A 21952-nucleotide genomic window follows, 5' to 3' on the forward strand; every position below is an offset into this window, starting at 1 on the left:
TATATATATGTGTAATATAACACTGTAGTGTATCTTGAGCAGTAAGACCGCAGTACTATTAATATGTCTACTGCAGTATATTTGGAAATATTTTAAGTGCCTGGTGCAGCGACATGGAGGTTAGAAGTAATTTTGACTCTGATTCCAGTAACTGACAAAACACACATCTTAGGATGGTTCCACGCTAGCCATTGGTGAACAGCCTTGAACTTTGCTATATTATAATGTTTTCCTCTTAGCTCCGTGACGGCTGCGGTCCTCATATGAAATAATGATAGATATAAATATATATCTCTGCATTCTGCTGCTATATTTAGTTGGGTAACGGCCAGTTTCATCATGCACATGGGGAAGCAAACGCGCTTGTGTGTGTGTGTGTGTGTGTGTGTGTGTGTGTGTGTGTGTGTGTGTGTGTGTGTGTGTGTGTGTGTGTGTGTGTGTGTGTGTGTGTGTGTGTGTGTGTGTGTGTGTGTGTGTGTGTGTGTGTGTGTGTGTGTGTGTTTGTTTGTGATAAGCACTGGAGACTGATCGCAGGCATGGTGCTATTCTCAGAGTCTGGATCTCTGGAAGAGGAGGGTGAAGGGAGATACAGGCCGAAGGGGGGGGGGGCAGAAATGGTGGAAAGCTTCCCCAGGGAGGAGTGCTTTCCCTGGGGCGGTGTGGTCTAGAGCCATGGGGGTCTTGACCGATTTGAGCCCCCTGTTACTTCACTAGGGTCTGAAAGTACTTTTGACATAGACAGACAGATAAACGTAAGTTTGTACATTTAGACAACGTTGTAATGCACACCACTTATTTTTGGTAACAGAAAAGTTCTTAAAGATGTTGTGCTGCTGCTTGGTTTAACTTAAGTATACTCAGTGGGAAGTGTCTTGCTGTAGACTGGTGTGTGTGTGTGTGTGTGTGTGTGTGTGTGTGTGTGTGTGTGTGTGTGTGTGTGTGTGTGTGTGTGTGTGTGTGTGTGTGTGTGTGTGTGTGTGTGTGTGTGTGTGTGTGTGTGTGTGTGTGTGTTTTATGCTGTGTAGTCTCTAGAGTAGCGAGCGTTAATATACCATCCCGGACTGACAATGTTGACTTAATAACCATCTTTCAACCCGGTCAAGAAGAGCTATGGAGATGTTGGGGTGTTGCAGTCGTTTCGTTTCTTGTCTATGTGAGGACATCCAAGTCCGAGGCTGTCACTGATGGTTTTGATATGCTGTTTCCCAATAAGATGGAATGTGTGGTGTTGTAAAGTCCCTCTAGGTACCAAGAGTAGAGGGAGACTTTAGATTCTATCCTAGCCAAACCCCCTTGATGTTGGACCAGTGCTGGTACTGCTAGAATGTTGTGTGTTGGAGGAGGAGGAGGAGGAGGAGGAGGAGGAGGAGGAGGAGGGGGAACTGGACGAGGTGTTTGAGGTGGAGGGGAGCCCAGTGGGGTGTCTTTTGAAACCTTTAAGGAACCAGAACACATGTTTACAGATCAGATGTGTTTCCTGCTCCGAGCTGGTTTCTAGAAGGTCATCCACCATGCAGAGAGAAAAATCCCATTCAAAGACTGTTGAAGCTTGAAGCTAACCTTTTAGCTCGAGGGTTGAGCCTGACATTTCAAGTTCTTAAGCAAGTACTCTGCTATATTTCGAATACTTTTCTTTTGCCCTTCCAGAAATAGGTACTACAAGGAGGTGCTGAATGTTTGTTTTTCTCCAGTTATCAGTTATTCCATAACACTGCCACAGGTCAAGCTCTCCCTTTTTGAAGGTGTCTGGATATGAACTAGTAACCCTTAATCTGACTACAATGGACGTAGTCTCTGGATGGATGTCTGTCTATTTTCTCGACAACCGTTTATGCGATCGACTTCATCCTGAGCGGATGTCCTCCCGAGGAAGTGCAGTTTTCAGGTGTCTGGATTATTACCGGAGGTCAAGCTAGTTTCCATTTCGAACAGGCAAAGATCGAACTGTCACTGCATTAGTAATTCTAATATATTAAAAACTAGCTAGTAGCGATGGTGTGAGAGAGAACCCCAGAAAGTGCCTTTCCTCTCCAATGAAATAAGTGAAGTATTTTCTCTTGAGGACCTCGGAATTAAACAACTTTTTATTTGTATCTTTTATCTACAACACTGACTTCATGCTTGCGCATTTAAGGGTTACTACGCCGTCTCAGTGTGCCAATGGGGAGTACCAGGTGGTGACTTACCGTTGCATGTATTTAGTGGTTTTCCTTCGGTGCTTGGCAGTGCGTTGAGTCTTGAACCAGTAGTTTGTCTCCAGTACAGAAGGAACCGTTCTGGTTTTACGACGAGATGGAGAGAGCGGTCATGAAGAACGAAGTAGTCTTTCAAAAATCGGAGTAGAGCGAGAATAGTTCTCCAAAGTATTGTGGGAGTACTGTCTGGAACACGGACAAGCTCTCTGAGAACTGACTCTCCTTTGAGACTTTGCTCTTCTAAACTGCCCAAAGCCCATGTCAGGGGTCTTAACTGTGCCTGGGCTAATGGAAGAGCAGCATTAGAGTCAGGATATTAAGTCAAGCTTTCATTCAAAATAAATGTACTGATTCAGATTCGATGAGATGCAACAAGGAAAGGTTGTGCAAGTGGAACTAGCTGCTTGTGTTGGAGCTAGCATTGTGGAGCCTGCATACTGGCGCTAGTGTGATGGTGCTAGCATGGCAGAGGTAGCATCGTTGGGCTAGAATGGCAGGGCTAGCATGTTGGAGCTAGCATGGTAGACGTAGCATGGTCGGGCTAGCATGGTGGAGCTAGCACATTGGAGATCGCATGGGTAGAGCTAGCATGTTTGAGCTTGCACTGTACAGTCTGCACAGTAGCAATAGTTCTGTGGGTACCTGTTCAGACACCAAAACTTTCTTTCCAGAGATTTCTAAAACACTGCACCTCACGTACCTCGGTATGCTGCAAATGTTGACTGACCCAAATATTGCAAGTATTGCTTTTATTATTACTTATAACACTTGACTAAGGCTTGATCATAATATTATTATAGCTATTTTAGAGGTAAATATCTTATTTTGTCTTATCCAAACTCAAATGTCATGCCCACTTTATTTTGTTGTCCTATTAAACTAAATGTTCTATAAATAAATGTTGACTAAAAAAATATCTCTATATATATATATATATATATATATAAAATATATATATATATATATTTGATGCTGTATTTATCGAGAGCTCTTTTAAGTGGGTGGAGTGTCTGTGGTGAGCAGGTAGGGCACGTGTACACCCCAACCCTTCCTTCATGATGCCTTAACGACAGCACACTGATATGGAGGAGGTGCAGGGGGTGGGGGACGTTGGAGACCAGAGACCACAGACCCGGGGGGGGGTGGGGGGGGGGGCAGCCCAAAGACGAACAAAGACCAGACCAGAGAGGCTAGAATAGACCAGGCCAGAGGAGTCGATGGTGCCACCCTCCGCATGGAGTCCCGGTTCTGTCTCTCTATCTAGTCATCCATCAGACTCTTTTATTCAAAGAAATTGACAGTGAAAGTTTGAGCTACGTGTCATTAAGGAGCAAGTGGGGGGGCTAGGGAAGCATCTTGCTCAAGGACGACTACAGGTAGACTGCGGACATTAGGAGATCTAACCCAGAACCTTCCTGCCGGGAGTCGAACATCCTCACCACTAGACTATCCTCTCTTCAACGTTTACATTCCAGGAGCCACTGTGAACCCAATGCCGCTCCAGAGATTAGCTTTCTGATCTTCAAACGACAACCTTTGGACCTTCACCCCTCAATACTTTTTCAATGTTGCAAAGACTCTGTTACCCAGAATGCTTCTGTTCTTCTCGCTTTTAGGTTGTCAGCCCTTGGCTGTTGCTTTGTGTCATTCTCAAGTGCTTTCTTCACTGAAACTTGCAATAAAAGCTTTGCTCTGTCTAGCACGTTTCTGTGTGATGTGTTTAATGCTGGAGGGACCCCCCCTTTGATTTAAAAATAAATCCTTTCATTCAGGCTGCTCCCATTACAATAATATAGTCCTTTGTGAATTTTCAGTTCAATATTAAGTTGAACAATATCAATGAAATAAATCTCATTGTATTGTTATAATAGATGTGTATTCTATTTTTATTCAATACGTTTTAATTATCCTATAATCGTGTGAAAATAAGAATCCTGTTTACATAACCCTAGAATGAGTCCTTTATATCTACAGAAGGAGCAGAACTCACTCTTGAATAAAAAATTAAAGCTATTGTAATGTGGAGAAATTTGATCATAATCGCTATATTACTTAACCTATTACCTATAGTTTTACAGACTTTTTTTTATTAAAAGCAATTCATCAAGAAACCTCCGCGCTTGAAACTTGCCTACTCGATGCTGTCGTATTACAGGCAACTGTAGCTTCTACTTCTGTGGAAAGGGGTTGTGTATTCAGTTTGTTGCAATCTGAAACCACCACTTGATACCGCTTAATCCTACACTACACCTTTAAGAAGTGTCCGCCTCTGAAGTAGATACAGTTCATCTGCTCGCCAGATGGGGGCACACATCACTAAACCAGTGGAGTGGTAATTCCCATGGTGCTCAATGGGTATATCAGGCCTATTAGCTCTTAGATAGAATTGCAGGATGGGTGGTTGTGTTCGTTTGTTTTGGGTGTGTAACGCAGGGTCTGCGTGTTGAGAGAGTGTGAGGGGGGGCTTTTTGTTTTTTAATCTCAGCGGAAGAGGGATCCTATTGGAAAGTTGGGTTTTTTGGCGTCTATAGGAAGTGCGGTCATAATAACGTTATGGTTTGGCCTCTGCAGGAAATGTGGACGTGTGGATGGGAGCGTTCCTGATGGTCCCCTTGTCCTTCCAAACCTCCCTCATTAATCTGGGTTTGACCGATCTTTACTGTTTTCTTTTTTCCAATCGTGTTGCACTGAGAAGGCTCACAGCGGACATTTCTATTTCAGACATGTTCTTCTTTTTAGACATGAACGACTGCTGTTGTGGCCAGTGTGAGAGTTTGAGTCTTACTGAATTGTTTTTATTTTGTAGAATCAGGATTTTAGTAAAGTGTTAATAGTGTGGTTTATAAACAGCAGGTACAGGTTAAACGTTATCCGGCTCCACCGTCCACAAGGGAACAACTACGGTCTTTAATTGTTCCGTCCGTCTGTTTTGAGCTCTGCAGGGCCAGTTGCTTTTATCGGCTCTTACTTCCTCCAAGAGTCGATTTCAGAATAACAGCGCAGAGCAGATCTGATCTCTGGCATTGAGTCCCTGATGTGGCAGAATGACAGATGGTAACCGTTGCCGTCGTACCCCCCGTCCTCAACATGAACTCTCCCCTTACTGCCTCCTGCCTGTCGTCAATCTCCCGCTACACCCAGGTTCCATTTAGAGTCTGTCAACTTTACTGTTGGACGGTCTCATCTCCGAAACACTTGAACACGTGAATCGTAAGTGTAGAGAAGGACATGGGAAACAAAGGGCTTGGAGGGGATTTACGAAAATATGGACTTGTTTTCCAATTAGAAGCATCCCACTAAGCTATTACACTTCATTATTCTTATCTTTGATTGCCAAAAATAAGCTGCTTCGGTGAGGGAGTCACATTGCAGGGCTTTATTCTGCCTCCCATTAGACCAATACCATGTAAAAAAAAATGCGTTACAAAATTAGTTCTGATTGGAATAAAGGGTTAGTCGTGTTTGTGAAGTATAAAAATGAATAAGTCCATCGTTAGAATCCGTTCACACTTCATACATTGTCCAAAGCACTGAATGGACAGGAAGTCCACCCCTAGTGGTCAGGCCACTTCCTGTATGGGCGGGTGACTCTAGGGGTCAGGTTTCCAGCAGGTTGTGCAGACATTCTCCTCTGCTTCGTAGTAGTCGCCGCCTCCTGCAAAGAAACCAAACCGAAGATCAAACTAGTGTAATAAAAAGTTGAGTTCAAAGAAACTAGTTGCATAACTAATAACTATAACTAGTTGCATGACTATAACTAATAATACAACTAGTTACATTAATCAGTAACCATAACCAGTACCGTACCACCACATGAGAGCTGCCATCCCCATAGCCAGCAGCAGCAGCATCACGACGCACACCACCGCTATCGCGACACCACTAGACTCCACGGCCTCGCAAGGAGCTGGAACCACAGGGTAAAGACGGTGCATTTATGAGGTTGACAGGTCGGGAAAAAAACACACCTGGTTCTCAACACCTCCAGCGGTCCATAACTGATTGTGACATCACCAGACGTGGTCGATAGGAAACGTCTCAACAAGCTGCAGCCTAGGTATTCTGAACTGCCGGGTGTCTACAGCGGCGCCTGTTGGCGTCCTGGCGTTGTTTACCTGCGGTGTACGTCGCCGAGCTGTAGCCCAGCTTGTTGCTGACCACGCAGGTGAAGTGGCCGCAGAGCGGTGAGTGGCTGACCGCCAGCGTCTTGCCGTCGGGGGAGACGCGGCCCAGCGCGGCGGTCACGGCGGCCCTGTCGTGGAGCCAGCTGAAGGTGGGGTCGGTGCCCCAGGCCTCTGTGCAGACCAGCGACGAGTGGGAGTCGTTGACGCCCACGGACACGTGATGCACCGGCTCTGTAGGACACAGGCCATTATAGGCGAGGAGGACACGCCCACACAGGGAGAGGACACGCCCACACAGATAGAGGACACTCCCACACAGGGAGAGGCCACGCCCACATCAGCAGAGGACACACCCACACTGGGAGAGGACACGCCCACACAGGAGAGGACACGCCCAAACAGAGAGGGGCCAATACCACACCGGCAGAGGACACGCCCACACATGAAGAGGACACGCCCACACAGGGATAGGTCACGCCCACACAGGGAGGGGACACGCCCACATAGAAGGACACGCCTGCACGTGTGAGGACTTAAATGGGAGACAGGCCAACATTTTTATTCAGACCATGTATCAAAGGTTATCTGCAGATAACTAATCTATGTAATGTGGTCTAGGCTGTTTTATCTATATCATAGTTAATGGTTTATTGGATGAAAAGTACAGACTTTTATACTATGTAGTGTTGTGAGTGACTCCTACCCTATTGTAAAGAGTGTCAGGTAGTTCCAACATGTTCCAACCCATTTTGAGAGGTGGTCCTACTTTAGTCTAAAAACAGACAGTATTAGATGTGGTAGTCATGTCACATTCTAACCAGTAGGAAGGCCTAGTATATTCTAATCTAATCATTGTGAGAGTTAGTCCTCACGTATTGTAACCAGAACGAGATAGTCCTAACCAACGTATTCTAAACAGAATCAGAGGTAGGCCTACCGTATACTAACCAGTTTGAGAGGTAGGCCTACCGTATCCTAACCAGTATTACAGGTTGGCCTACCGTATCCTAACCAGTATGAGAGGTTGGCCTACTGTATTCTAACCAGTATGAGAGGTTGGCCTACCGTATCCTAACCAGTATGAGAGGTAGGTCTACCGTATCCTAACCAGTATGAGAGGTTGGCCTACCGTATCCTAACCAGTATGAGAGGTTGGCCTACCGTATCCTAACCAGTATGAGAGGTAGGCCTACTGTATTCTAACCAGTATGAGAGGTTGGCCTACCGTATCCTAACCAGTATGAGAGGTAGGCCTACTGTATTCTAACCAGTATTACAGGTTGGCCTACCGTATCCTAACCAGTATGAGAGGTTGGCCTACCGTATCCTAACCAGTATGAGAGGTTGGCCTACCGTATCCTAACCAGTATGAGAGGTTGGCCTACCGTATCCTAACCAGTATGAGAGGTTGGCCTACCGTATCCTAACCAGTATGAGAGGTAGGCCTACCGTATTCTAACCAGTATGAGAGGTTGGCCTACCGTATCCTAACCAGTATGAGAGGTTGGCCTACCGTATCCTAACCAGTATCAGCGCTAGGCCTACTGTATTCTAACCAGTATGAGAGGTTGGCCTACTGTATTCTAACCAGTATGAGAGGTTGGCCTACTGTATTCTAACCAGTATCAGGGCTAGGCCTACTGTATTCTAACCAGTATGAGAGGTTGGACTATCGTATCCTAACCAGTATGAGAGGTTGGCCTACTGTATTCTAACCAGTATGAGGGCTAGGCCTACCATATTCGCGGACGACGCAGTAGGCCCTGGAGGGAAGCCCCGTCTGGTCGGACACCGTCAGCGAGTAAATCCCTCCGTCGTCTCCGCTGAACGAGTTGACGCTCAGCGACGTAAGCTGCCCGTCGAGGGTCATGTGACCAGGGCACGCCGGCCCCCCCGGGGAGCAGGAGGCCAGCACCTCTCTACCCTTGGCGTCCCCCGTCTCCGGCTCCCGCTCCCAGGTCACCGTGGCAACCGTCTCCAGGGGCCCGTGGTCGATGCGGGCACGGAGGACCAGGTTGGAGCCCCGGATCACATGGGAGGGATCGGGGTTCAGGATGGTCACGGACAAACAGTTTGCCCTGCACACTGAAGACAACACACACAAATACAGGTGACACACAGCGCGATGCACACATGCACACCCCGGTCACATCAGAGACCCGACATACCACACACGTTACAGAAAAACACACACACACACACACACACACACACACACACACACACACACACACACACACACACACACACACACATCACATCATAACACACAGAACAAAGGCAGGATATCTAGGGTTACAGATTTCTATGTGTGAGTGTGTGTCGGGGGGGGGGGGGGGGGGGGGGGGGGGGGGGGGGGGGTATGTGTGTGTTTGTGTGTTACCTAGTAGAAGTAATGTAGCTGCTGCTGCCTGCAGATCCATCAGCCCTGTTAATGAGAATTGAACACAACAGGAATGTCTCTCTCTCTATCCGCTCGCTCGCTCACACACACACACACACACACACACACACACACACACACACACACACACACACACACACACACACACACACACACACACACACACACACACACACACACACACACACACACACACCCCTCTCTCTCTCTCTACTTCCCCTTTCTCACTCATCCACCCCTCTTTATTTCCCTCTCCCAATCTCTCTCCCTCGCTCGTCAGAGTGAAGTTAACGCAATATAAAACCCTTTCTAAAGTGTTAACGTAAGGCATATCAGAAAACAGCGCGTGCACTAAAATGAGAGAATCGACAGTAACACCGTAACGCTTCTTTCAACCAAACAAAACAAACCTACCGTCTCCTTTTCCAGACGATGGGGGGAGAGAGGGAACGAGGAGGGACAGAGAGCGGGAGAGAGAGAGAGAGAGAGAGAGAGAGAGAGAGAGAGAGAGAGAGAGAGAGAGAGAGAGAGAGAGAGAGAGAGAGAGAGAGAGAGAGAGAGAGAGAGAGAGAGAGAGAGAGAGAGAGAGAGAGAGAGAGAGAGAGAGAGAGAGAGAGAGAGAGAGCTCAAAATAAATAAATCACTGCTAGTGCCGTTTACTGCTGTAACTAGCACTATCCGCGTTTCTTCCCCGATATGTACTGCTGCACCAACACAACTATAACCTCGCTCTCTCTCACGGCATTCAACTTCCCTCTATATTCCTGCACGTCCAAAGCTAAAGGCGTCGCTTGTTTACTTAAGGGTACGCCCCCTCCCCTTTCTGTACTCTACTACTGTAGGCCGACTTTAGTAGAGTAGAGCCCGACCATCCCTGCTTGAGTGTAGCCTACTGAAGTAGCCTACTGTACTGTATAACGTTATAAGTCTCCTTCTCTCTCTCTCTCTCTCTCTCTCTCTCTCTCTCTCTCTCTCTCTCTCTCTCTCTCTCTCTCTCTCTCTCTCTCTCTCTCTCTCTCTCTCTCTCTCTCTCTCTCTCTCTCTCTCTCTCTCTCTCTCTCTCTCTCCTTATGGACTATGTTATCCGTGTCTTTCTATGCTGAGAACTTAACCAGATAAAGAACGCATAATACTGTATTATTCGAAGGGGAAACGGTAAACAATGTCAGGGTTCCCGCCGTATAAAAGTATTTGTACAGCAAGTCCAAACGTCCATTCTCCTACGGATGAATAATGTTTGTGTCCCAACAGGCATAACTCGTAGATAAATTATTGCTACAGTTTATGTACAGTGGGTATTAGCCTGTGTGTGTATTTTATCTTAGTTTAATCATTGGGGCCTTAGAATATGTAGGCCTTTATTTGTTCCTCATTTTCATAAGCTTTCTATCCTGAATATAAACAACAGAGAGACGCAGTACAAAGAAGTGTTAATTGTGTCACGTTGTTGGAATGTTTGCAGGTATCTATCAGAACAGCAGATGGCGGTAAAATACCAGACAGATAAACAACTTTATTTCTTGCCCTTTCCCTTCTCAAGTAGGCCTAAATAAATAAGTTAACATTTTGTTGACTTTTGTTGTAATAACAAGTCGAAATATCCGTTTCGTAGCCTATTCGACGCATTTGACTGCACTTAGCCAATGTATCAATATTCCACTTTTCAACTAAACTCATTTTCGTAAAAGCATAGGCCTATGTCTCGGACTTTTGACATGTGTCAAAGTCCAAGTAAAATAATCGACATACATTAAAAAATATTAGCGACGCTTTCGTCACAGTTCTTTAACAATCAACGTCTTTATGGTGACGAAAGTATGCTAGGGAAATAAACGCTACGGTCCCTTTAAGAAACAGGTGCGTCGACAGGTAGCCCTCCTCGGACTAAAGAGGAAGCAGATTCAAGCCAAACAAGACAGTTACGAAGTTTGAACAAACCCCGTACTTAAAAACATGAAGGCTGGGAAAGGAGTATTTGGTAAGTCGATGACTAACACCCTTTTCACAGAGGCTTCATCGTAGCACAATAACAGTTGTCGCTCTTAACACTTAAATCCTACGATGGTGCCTTTGTGAAAAGGGTCTATAATTAACTGTGAACAATTATTAATAGCGTTGGCCTACCATATCTATGTGACACTTCATGTAGCCTAGTGTTATATTGTGAAAGTAAATGTTTAACATGGTTCGTCTTCAGGTCGCCCGGACTGAAGAGATGAACCCGCTGCTCCTCGTCTCTCTGACAGGTGAAATATTAATCTCATCATCATCATCATCATCATCATCATCATCATCATCCTCCTCACCGCACCATTTAAACAAAATGTGAAACGTTCACTGCTGTTGAAAAGATCTAACCTGCAATAACGTCGTTCTTCCACGTTTCTATTTCTGAAAAGCTTGACACTTGGACGAGACTGTAAAACCAGTGCAGCCACTTCCCACGGGTGGACTTCAGTATTTGTGGGCGTTGTCGTCTACCCAGACTAAAGAATTTCTTAAAGAGTGTTTTTATACTGACACCAACACGGATGTGTTGTGTTTTATGGTAATAGATAAGGGTCATGACTTGGGAAAACAATCGATCTTAATGTTGGCTGATGTAACTCCGCTCCGCGATGCCAAACTCGTAAAACAAATCGCTCAACCCGTCAAGGACGTATCGATTAGCTATTTCATCGGGATTGTTTTATGATCATATGTCGACCACTCCTCCGTACGGGGTACAAGATGGGTTCTCGCCCATCGAAGAGTTAGATTTAGATCCAAATGGTTACCTGAACATTTATGTGTCATGTTTTGTTTTTACTTGTTCATGGATCTAGTAGATATTGTCTGTAAAAGGACAAAGTCAACAGACGCGTTCAGGGATGGATGAGAGGGAAGTGTTTAGGGACCTTTTGCATTCAGTGTTGCGACAAAATTCTGGAGAGTCAGAGAGACAATGAAAGGCAGTGATAGTCCACACCAATTTTTTTTTTTTAATACACCCAAATGTTACCAGTTTATAGGCCTACCCCATGATATTCTAGACTCTAGAGGTAAGGGTCTCTAACTACCACCCAAAGCGACATGGTTTGAACCCCAATGACCACAGTCTACCCTTAGGCCTCCTTTGGCAAGATGTCATACCCCTATATGCTGAAGAATAAATCTGTTTACGAAGTGTATCCCAGTATTTTCCATAGTTGTAAATTGTTTTAATTATAAACCTTTCCTGTCTAGTCCTGGTGCGGTTCAGTCTGTCCCAGGAGCCGGTCTCCATCGAGTTCCAGACCGACCCGGTTCTGGTCCAAACCGGAACGGACATCCTCTTCACCATCATCAACCTCCCCGACGTGGTGCTGGTGACTTGGGACTCCCCAGGGGGCAGCACCTCTCTGGCTATTTGGTCCGGAGGGTCTGGGACGGTCAACCCGCCCCCCCAGTACTTGGGCCGGGTCTCCGTCACCCGCAACCAGCTCCGTATCAGCAACGCACAGCTGACCGACGCCGGAAGCTACAGAGTCCAGGTCAACCCCAGCGTCGGCACAGGCCTCGCCTCTAACTCGAAATCCGTCCAGCTCCAGGTGTTCGGTAAGGAGGCGTGGCTTACCGCGGGGTCGGGCAACGGGGTGCATAGTCCCTAGTCCATGTATGATCCAGCAAGGGGTTAGGGTGTAATGAATAATATCATTAATCAACAATCCTCATCCTCATCCTCATCGTCATCCGCTTATCCGGGGTCGGGTCGCGGGGGGAGCAGCTCAAGCAGGGGGCCCCAGACTTCCCTTTCCCGGGCCACATTGACCAGCTCTGACGGGGGGATCCCGAGGCGTTCCCAGGCCAGTGTTGAGATATAATCTCTCCACCTAGTCCTGGGTCTTCCCCGAGGTCTCCTCCCCACTGGACGTGCCTGAAACACCTCCCAAGGGAGGCGCCCAGTGGGCATCCTTGGCAGATGCCCGAACCACTTCAGCTGACTCCTTTCTAAGTAAAGGAGCAGCGGCTCTAATCCGAGTTCCTCACGGATGGCTGAGCTTCTCACCCTATCCCTAAGGGAGACGCCAGCCACCCTTCTGAGAAAACTCATCTCGGCCGCTTGTACCCGCGATCTCGTCCTTTCGGTCATCACCCAACCCTCATGACCATAGGTCATGGTATGGTCATTAATCAACAATTTGGGATTAATTATATTATCCTAATGCCATGCAGTTGAGTAGTCCTGAAATGATAGTGACTCCCTGGTCAGCATTGTAACATGTGTGGCGCCTTCTGGTGGCCGGTGCTGGTATTGAGTGTTTAGCTTCTCCAGATGTTGTGGTCCTCGAGCCATCTCTGGATCGCTCCCCGAGGATCTCCTCGCGGGAGAGGAATGAAACTCTGTTAATGTTCCTTCAGGGAAATCTGCTACCACGCCTGGCCGAGCTTTGAGTCCTGTGGGTTCGTCAAGGACAAATGTGAAATTTAAACTTAACAATGCTATTTAAACCATCCCAGGTCCCTAGCTTGCACAGTGGTTCAGTGATTAGCCGAGATGTAACCCTGTACCGCTAAAGGAGTGCTTTGTGTTGGGGTCCATAGCATTTCACGATGGTCAGAATGTTCTGGTACCTCCCAGTCCCAGAGCATTTCTTTGATATGCTACGTGCTCGGGTATTTGGATTTTTGAGGTCTGTTCCTCGGATGGATAAAAAAATACCTCAACCCTTTTCCTCCGATTCACCACCAAACGATACACTGAACAGAAAACGAAAACATTCTAGCTCTCCCCTAACCTCTGCTCTCTGCTGTGTCAAATGTAACTAAGTACAAATGTAACTAAGTACTCGGTCACTCAGCGTTCATTAAGAAGGCGGTGTCTCCTACACTGCTGCTAAATTGAGAAAAGTAGTAGATAGTAATAATGACAGTACTTTATTAATGAGATTAATAAAGTACAACCTCATCCTATCCCATCCATCTCCCGACACATACCGCTAAGCGGAGATAAGTAGATTCTAACAAAGCCCCACCTCATCTTATTGTCTCCTCTCAGTGGCGGTGTCCGGGGTGACTCTGTCGGTGCCCCCGGTGGCGGTGGAGGGTAGTAACATCTCCCTCACCTGCTCCTTCGCCACGGGGACGCAGGTGAGCGTGGCCTGGGGGTTCCAGGGCGCGGCCCTCACCGCCGGCCCCCGCATCAGCATCTCGGGGGGCTCGCTGGTCATCGACCCGGGTCGCCGCGGCGACGCCGGGGAGTACTCGTGCACCGTTAGCAACGCCGTCAGCGCCCGCAGCGCCAAGCGGACCCTCACCGTCTACTGTGAGTGCTGAGCCGTTGTACTAAAGTACTGTTAATACCGTGTACTATTATAACCGTTTTTGAACTGTAGTGTATTAAGTGTGTGTATGTGTGTGTGTGTGTGCGTGTGCGCGTGCGCGTGTGCGTGTAGTTGGCCCGGACACTCCGGTGCTGACCAAGGACCTCCCGGTGGACTGTGTGGGCGGAGGTGACACCGTGCTGGGGCAGACCGTCACCCTCACCTGCGTGTCAGTCTCCCTCCCCCCCGCCCTGTTCTCGTGGCAACAAAACGGGCGACCCGTGGCCACCGTCCAACCAGACAGCGGCGTGCTGGGCGTGCAGGCGGTCTCGGCCAATCAGAGCGGCCGCTACACCTGCCTGGCCCGGAACGCCATCACGGGGGGCGCGTCGGAGCAGTCGACCGAGGTGGAGGTCGTGCGTGAGTGACGACCCGATGGGTGACCTCTGGTAGAGGTGGATTGTGGGTAACCGTTGTGTTGGCCCTGAAGATTGATCTGAGGAGAATGTGCTCGGAGTGAAAAGTCTTTCAGCCGCTTTCTGCTAATCGACTTCACTACTTCTCTCTTTCTCTTTCGCTCTTTCAGGCTATCATTTAATCATTATGTTTTTAGAACCGCTTCTCTCTTTTCTTTTCGCCCGCCTCTCCCTCTCGATTTAAATTCAGTACATTCCCTTGATTAGCAGGTCATATATCAATATACAATATGTGATTATTTGTTGTTAAAGCATTTGAACAAAGCAGCACGTTATGATTCTCTCTCTCTTCCCCCCCCCCCCCCCAACCAGAGACGTGTTTGAGTGGAGGGGAGGTTGCGGGCATTGTGATTGGCTCCCTGGCCGCGCTGCTCCTGATCATCCTTCTCATTCTTCTTCTGGTGCGCTGGAGGCGGCGTGAGACGACCACTCGCTTGCGCACGCACACACCTGTTGTAAGTGGTGAGATGCTCCGGTCACATGTTCTGTTGGTCTCCGTGTTCACGTTCTCTGTCACCCTCCGTGTTGGCGTCCATGTAGCTCTCCATCTTTGACTCCATGTTTACGTTCTCTATTGGTCTTAATGTAGTTCTCCATCTTTGTCCCCATGTTTATATTCTCTGTCTGTCTCCATGTTTGTCCCCATGTTGGTCCCCATGGTGGTCTTCATATTACCGTGTTCTTTCTGTCTCCATGTTGGTCCCCATGTTGCCATGTTCTCTTGGCCTCCATGTGTCTGTGTTCTGTTGTGTTTACATGTGATGTGGCCTCCATGTGGGTCCCCATGTTGTCCATGGGATGGCGCTAAAGAGCTGCTCAAGAGTAACTGCCCCCTCCTCCCCTTCCTCTCTGTTTTATTCTTCTGAAGCCTCCAGTTCCTCTGGGAAACGGGCTGGTGGTCCAGGGATCGGACCCCCCTCTCCACCAGCCCAACCAACGCTACACCCTCCCCCAGCAATACAACCACCGAGCCCCCAACAACACCTTCCTCCCCCGGGACGGGGACCCGGACCTCCCGCCTCCGTACCGTCGTCACCACGGCAACGCCCGGCTCCTACCAGCCGCTTTCCCCGACGACGGCATCGACAACCCGGGCTTCTCTCCCGCCGCCGCCGCGGACACGCTGTCGCGCACAGCGCCTCAGAACTCCAACATCCTGATCCAAGGGGCGGCGCCGGACGGCTCCCGGCCCCCGACCGTCCAGGTCAACCTCGGGCCCCAGCCGGGGGGCGCCACGGGAACGCTGCCCGCCATGCACTTTAACCTTAACTCCTTCCCCGCCGGCGCTCAGCCCCCCGCCGGCGCCGAGACCGGCCACACCCCACCGGGTGGCGCTCAGCGTTCCGACGACGCACGGCGTTCCGGGGACGATCGGCGTTCCGGTGACGATCGGCGTTCCGGTGACGATCGGCGTTCCGGTGACGATCGGCGTTCCGGTGACGATCGGCGTTCCGGCGACGATCGGCGATCCGGCGACGATCGGCATTCCGGCGACGATCGGCGTTCCGGGGACGGTCGACGTTCCGGGGACGGTCGAAGTTCCGACGACGCACAGCGTTCCGGGGACGATCCCAGAAGGCAACGCTCCGACCCTGCGAGGCGAGTGTTGGAGGACCCCGGCGGACGGTCGCTGGTCCCTACTGGATACTCCCACAGGAGCGGTCCCAGGGCCGACACACACCCGTTCCAACGACACACTGACCCTCTCAGCAACTCGCACCCCTCCCATCGAAGCAGCGACGCCCACGCCGACCGGCGAGAGCGAGGGTCTGGTGACGGGGGCCGGACCAACAGCCGCTCACAAGGCCTCGCCCCCTGGGACCTCCTGCGGGGGACGCCGGCGTACCCCAACGGCGCCAGGTCGGAGGGCTCGGACTACACTACCCAGAATCCCCCGCCAGCCCCGACCAGGGCTCCCGAACCGGGCAGGGTCGACCGTGAGGGCCGGGGCAGACAGGAAGTGACGTCAGACACCAGGCGGGCGCGGTCCCGCCCCGCCGCTTCCCCGTCACACCACTCGCAGGAGGCCCCTCGTGCACAGAGGGAGCGCACACACGACTACAGTCCCCAACGGGTCGCCAGGGAGACCGCCACCGAGCCAAGAGGTCACGTGACTCAGCAGCAACCGATGACGACACGGAGCCTGGACGCAAGAGCCATGGCTGACCCCAACCACCTCCTCCAGCCCCTCCCCCAGACCCAACCCCCCCAGCCCCGCCCCCAGACCCAACCCCCCCAGCCCCGCCCCCAGACCCAACCCCCCCAGCCCCGCCCCCAGGCCCAACCCCCCCAGCCCCTCCCCCAGACCCAGCCCCGCCCCCAGACCCAACCAGTCCAGCCCCTCCCCCAGACGGCGGCGTCCCCACCCACAAACCACCGTCACCAAGGCAACGCCGCGCCCCGGTCAAACGGGAACCCACTGACCCAGGAGGCTCTTCAGAGCCACACCAAGCACGCCCAGACCTTCCAGAACCGGAACCAGCAGACCCAGGCCGCCCTGCAGCGCCCTCCGCCCCCCCCCCCTGGTCATCCCCATGAGCCAGTTCAAGGAGCTCCCCCGGGAGCGGCTCCAGGACCGGCCCCCCAACAGACCGGCCCCCCGGCCCACCGCCCACCTGCCCGCCGGACAGCGCCTCCGCCTGCAGGCCGACCCGCACCACCCTCGAGCCACGGGCCACGCACCCCGTGGCCACCACGCCCAAGGTCACCACGGCAACCCCCACCAGGTGAGCGTCACCGAGGCCCCGCCCCCAATGCCCGCCCCTTAACGAGAACCCTTGCTTTGAGTTCCTCTCTACTGTAAAGTCCTCTCAAAGAGGGATGTAAGGCCCCGTTTACACAAAGGGAAAACGCAGATATTCCCACGCGGTTTGTCCTCTCATTTACACGAAAACGCTGTTTTTGACACAGAAAAAGATAATTTCTAAAAACTCCGGCCAAAGCAGAGATTTCTGAAAACGCCGGTTATGTGGTGTCGTGTCAACGGGTAGAAACTGGGTTTTAGGTCCTGAAACGTCACATTATGCGCCAGGAAATGCTTAACGTCATATGAGCGTCCTATGTTTACAGTTTGTTTGTTACAGGAAGACGCTCGTGTTATCCGTTGTTGTTGATCTGAGGATTCTGATTGGCTTGCCTGGCTTTATCCCTCTCCCTACACTGCCGCCCATAGGTTTGGCATAGTTATAATGGCGCTCGACGGCGTATTTATGCGTTTTGATGTAAACGACAACTTTTTTGAAAACGATGTCGTGTGCACAATGTTATTTTTGAAAACGGAGGAGGGGAAATATTTGTTTCTATAAATACCCTGCTACGTATAAACGTGGCCTGAGAGTGAAAATCTTTTCCCTATGAATGGGACACCGGTAAAATCAATATATTGCAAATTAGCGTAGCGAACGTGCTCCCCTACATCACGCACAGCACCGACGCGTCTACACATACAGGAAGAAGCCTGCTGCTATTTTCATTTGCGTTTGAAAATGTCACCCTTGTGTCGAAAAACAAGACGACCCGCACACTCAGATCGTATATTTAACTCCGGTCACCGGTTCAATAATTTAACATAATCTATAACTGTTTGAGAAACATGGAATAATTGCCGCTTGACGAGTTCGCAAGGTATCCTGGGTAATTCGTGACACTCCCCTTAGCTGCGAGTGAGGTACCGAGCTGGCTAGCTGCCGAGGGATGATTTTAAGGGGAAATAGGCTCTCCCTCTTCCTCCCCAGGTATTGGAACAACCTACCCCTGCGCGGGAATGCGCAAATTCTAGGACTAGGGGGAGTAATGGGAAGGGGCCACAGCCTCCACCACTCTTCTGTATGCTCTCACTTGGTTCGTGATGGTCGTGATGGCAGTGACGGTGATTATGGTGACGGTGCTGCTAAAGTGGCATTTCAGAGCAGGTTGTCAACCATGACGTTTCCCCTAACTCAGGCTTTTCTTCTTCTGTGTTTCTCCAGAACCAGACTCGCAGAGATAGGCCTCATTGACGAACAATGTCCCCTGTGTGCGGCCGCGGTACTCCAGAGGGCCTGTGACTTCAGGGGCCTGTGACTTCAGGGGCCAGGATCAGGCAGGAAGACCCGTCTCCACCTCATGGCCTGTCCTGTTGAGTATTAATGCTCCTGTTGAGTGTTGAGTGTTGATTTAAGGGGCGTTGTCACACAGTGTATGAACACATGGGCGTGGTCGTTCCTGGGCTTTCCCTCAGGAGCTATACATCACATGACCTAACAGAAGAGAGGCCTCTCCAATCCCCGGCCCCCTGCTGGCCAAAGCGTGGTATAACTACACATACTGGAAGGGCTTCGAGAGGAAGAGGAGGACACGATCACAGGAGTTACGGTACGACCGAGGCTGTTTTATTATCTGAAAGTATTTATCTAATGGTCCGCTTTTACGGGGCCTCGGCAGAGGACCCCGGGGGGGGGGGGGGGGGGGCAACAGTAAGCGCTTGTTAACTAATCCCTTTTTATGGTTCTTAAATGATTGGGTAATCACAGCACGGGGTCGCCACGGAGTCACCCGGCGTAGCACCGCCTCGACCGGATGGGAAATAAACGCGGTTAACGCACCGAGACACTGGGAGGAAGACACAGGGAATGTGATTTAGTGTTTGTTATTTACTGCCATTCTTTGTGATTGTTTACTCTCAGGGAACGATTGTACAGTGAACAAAGAGGTTTTATAATCGGTTTAACGTTAACCCCTATTGTTATTTAAATCTCTTCCATGAAATGTAGGACATCGTTTATATGACATTTAAATGAATGCAAAGCTTTTTAATAACTTCAATAATTTCTTTGGCAAAATAAAACGTTTGAATGTCAAGAGTAGGCCTACGATAAGTAACATCCAAAATCCCCCAATTACCTCTCGAAGTTGTTGAGACGGCTGGGCAATGAGGGCCATCCCTGTAGTGAGAGGGATTTAATCAAACGATAACCAAAAGAAGCATTACATATGCAGACGCCACCGTTCAGCTCATATTTTATCGTCCCGCAATGGAAACTCACTATGCATCAGGGCATGATATACATTAAAAATAGATGGTACTTAGAAAATACTGAACTCTGCGGTATTGAAAAACCCACCGTCCCACGGTCTACAGAGAGTTATTTCAGTCGCCATTTACTTGCATTTAATGTTGGCATAGGCTGCCGCTACACGATTGCCAATGTCAATGCTATCCTGCGCCCAGCCTATTAACTGTTTAATAACGATGACCCCTTAAATGCCCCCCTTATGTTATCAGGTGAGGGAGAACCCAAACAATTACATTATTTATATATTATAGCCTAATTCCTTTTTTTTTTTATGCGTCGAAAAATATCTGTGGGGGTAAATAACATTGGAGGCGGGCTTGTACTTCAGTTTGTATGTTTGTTTGTGCATTATTCAAGAAAGACTAGTTTGAGTTACAGATCTTAGCTGGAATTAAGATCACTATCTGCTGTCAGGGAGTGGCCACTTTCAGAATCATTAGTGTGTCAATACTGCCGGTTACTGGGTTACTATGTGTGTATGTATAGATGTATCTGATGGGTTTTTAATTAAGATGTATTTTATGGTCTGTATAGGATGCTGCCTCACTGGACTATTTAAAAGAACAAGAGCCTTAGGAATCAAATGAGCTGTTTAGACTTGCTCTGTCTGAACGGACAGAATAGGCCTACCTAATAAAGCCGTCTGAACTTCTGTTCTGAACAAGGAGCCTGACTTTTTCGCATCGACTCTGTAAAGTTCCTTCTGTTATTTGTCCTTCACACGCCGTGTGCTACTTCTGTTCCCAGTCCACGCCTCTGATAAGTAGAGCTGAACGGGCGGCCACTTCTGCTCGGTCTTCTGCTGACGTGCGAATCGGTACAGGCATCAGTTTGGTATTTCCGTTAATAGAGTGAAAAATAAAGTGTGTGTGTGTGTGTGTGTGTGTGTGTGTGTGTGTGTGTGTGTGTGTGTGTGTGTGTGTGTGTGTGTGTGTGTGTGTGTGTGTGTGTGTGTGTGTGTGTGTGTGTGTGCGTGTGTGGCCCTAGCCTCGGATTAGCATGTAGATGTGTGGCGACGCGGCCGCTGTGACTAATGGCGATTGTTTTTGCGTCCCTTCGGGGCTCCAAATGAAAGGCAAACATAATTCTATATCAGAGTGTAGGGGACCCTAGTGTATGATTACAGCTCATCCACAATGGAGGACCTCCTCCTGGTTGTAATGTCACTCGGCTGAATATCCTCACTGTATTTCACTACATTGTGTTCTACCTTACCTCTGAGTGGAAATTACAATATTACAGATTCACTGCAGCATACGTAGCTGTGCTAAAATAAACCCTTTTCTTTTAGATTTCTGACATTAGCAGTGCACTGGTGCTCATGAACACTGGGGTTAAAGTGAACTAGCCAGAGTCTTTGAGGCGCAACACTTAACATGGAGAGACACACACGCACGCACGCACGCACACAGAATAACACCAATAACCCACCATTCACAGTAGTGTTTCTAGTAGAATAAGATATTTATATTCTGAATGTCTCAAATATGGTAGACGATATATATTTATATATTTAATTGATAATAATATAATAGATTTAATTGAAACTGTCCTCAAACTCTAAGCCTTTGCGAAGGATGTGCCAATCTTCACGGTTGGATATTAATACGTCTTAAGTTCTGTTCAAATATTTTATATTTAAGACTACATAATACATCAATCCCAGCCAGTAAACCCCTTATTAAGCACTCGTTTTAAGTCCTCTTGCCTGTCTTTATATACAAGAAAGGAGACGTATAGACGGGTTATAAATACACACGCATAGTTCAAGGAAGACGTTTAGAGACGATCACAAGATACTCGACATCACCTCCTCTTTCTGTCTGCTTCCTTCAAATTCATATTCAAGTGTGCTTGTGACAACCTAATTGTCACAAGCACATACAGGATGCACATCAAAATATATCTGCGAGAGATTAACAATTTTTCTCAGATCAAGTGTTGAGTAAAACGGTATTAAGAGTTTATGTCGAAAAGTGTAGTTTCATATGTTATATAATTACATAATATATTCTAGGTATATGACGTACTCATAAAATAAATACAATGAAGTCACCACATTAGACACCTACACTAACAAATGTACATTAATTCATTAAAGGAACCAATTTTGATTTGCACATATTATGAAAGACTTTGTTTTATCCGAGCACACCTTTAGTGTCTATGATGAGTTGAGCTCAGTCCATGCTACATAGAGATAAGGAGAGAGAGGGAAGACTTTCTGTGGAACATTATTTAGTTTTAACAGGAAGAGTGGATCAAACTAAAGTGAATTAATGTTTGTTAAGACAAACGTACAGAAAGTTCCAAGATAAACAGAAACAGTCAAGACAGCACTAGACACAAATGTTTCTTACTTTTTAACTATATCAACCATTTTCTTTCCCGTCCTTGCATCCTTGTCCGGGCCTAAT

General features: G+C 48.6%; 2 protein-coding genes and 1 long non-coding RNA gene across 4 annotated transcripts; 2 read left to right on the forward strand and 1 right to left on the reverse strand.

The window, feature by feature from the left end:
• Positions 1 to 4962: 4962 nt before the first annotated feature.
• On the reverse strand, positions 4963 to 9639 carry si:dkeyp-97a10.2 (uncharacterized). Of its 2 annotated transcripts, XM_030358244.1 has the most exons (6): positions 9138 to 9639; positions 8703 to 8747; positions 8057 to 8404; positions 6311 to 6550; positions 6003 to 6102; positions 4963 to 5850 (listed from the first exon to the last, which is right to left on the reverse strand). In XM_030358244.1, the coding sequence occupies exons 2-6, from the start codon at positions 8740 to 8742 to the stop codon at positions 5793 to 5795; spliced, it is 786 nt and encodes a 261-aa protein (XP_030214104.1). In that variant the 5' UTR covers positions 8743 to 8747; positions 9138 to 9639; the 3' UTR covers positions 4963 to 5792. The 2 variants fall into 2 exon arrangements, with proteins under 2 accessions (XP_030214104.1, XP_030214105.1); XM_030358245.1 differs by lacking the exon at positions 9138 to 9639 and having other exon boundaries at positions 8703 to 8852.
• A 919-nt stretch (positions 9640 to 10558) lies between these two features.
• Positions 10559 to 16699, forward strand: si:dkeyp-97a10.3 (uncharacterized; the record flags this gene model as incomplete). The annotated part of the gene is made up of 7 exons (XM_030358236.1): positions 10559 to 10701; positions 10921 to 10969; positions 11949 to 12299; positions 13741 to 14007; positions 14138 to 14425; positions 14794 to 14936; positions 15350 to 16699. Coding segments are annotated over exons 2-7 (2430 nt in total), but the record flags the coding sequence as incomplete, so codon positions are not given.
• Positions 16700 to 16788: 89 nt separating this feature from the next.
• LOC115545269 (uncharacterized) lies at positions 16789 to 20196 on the forward strand. Its single transcript, XR_003977071.1, has 2 exons — positions 16789 to 17207; positions 18450 to 20196. It is a non-coding gene; the product is annotated as an uncharacterized LOC115545269 (long non-coding RNA).
• The last annotated feature ends 1756 nt before the right edge of the window (positions 20197 to 21952 follow it).

The sequence above is a fragment of the Gadus morhua genome, chromosome 6 (assembly GCF_902167405.1).
Source record: "Gadus morhua chromosome 6, gadMor3.0, whole genome shotgun sequence".
Lineage (NCBI taxonomy): Eukaryota > Metazoa > Chordata > Actinopteri > Gadiformes > Gadidae > Gadus > Gadus morhua.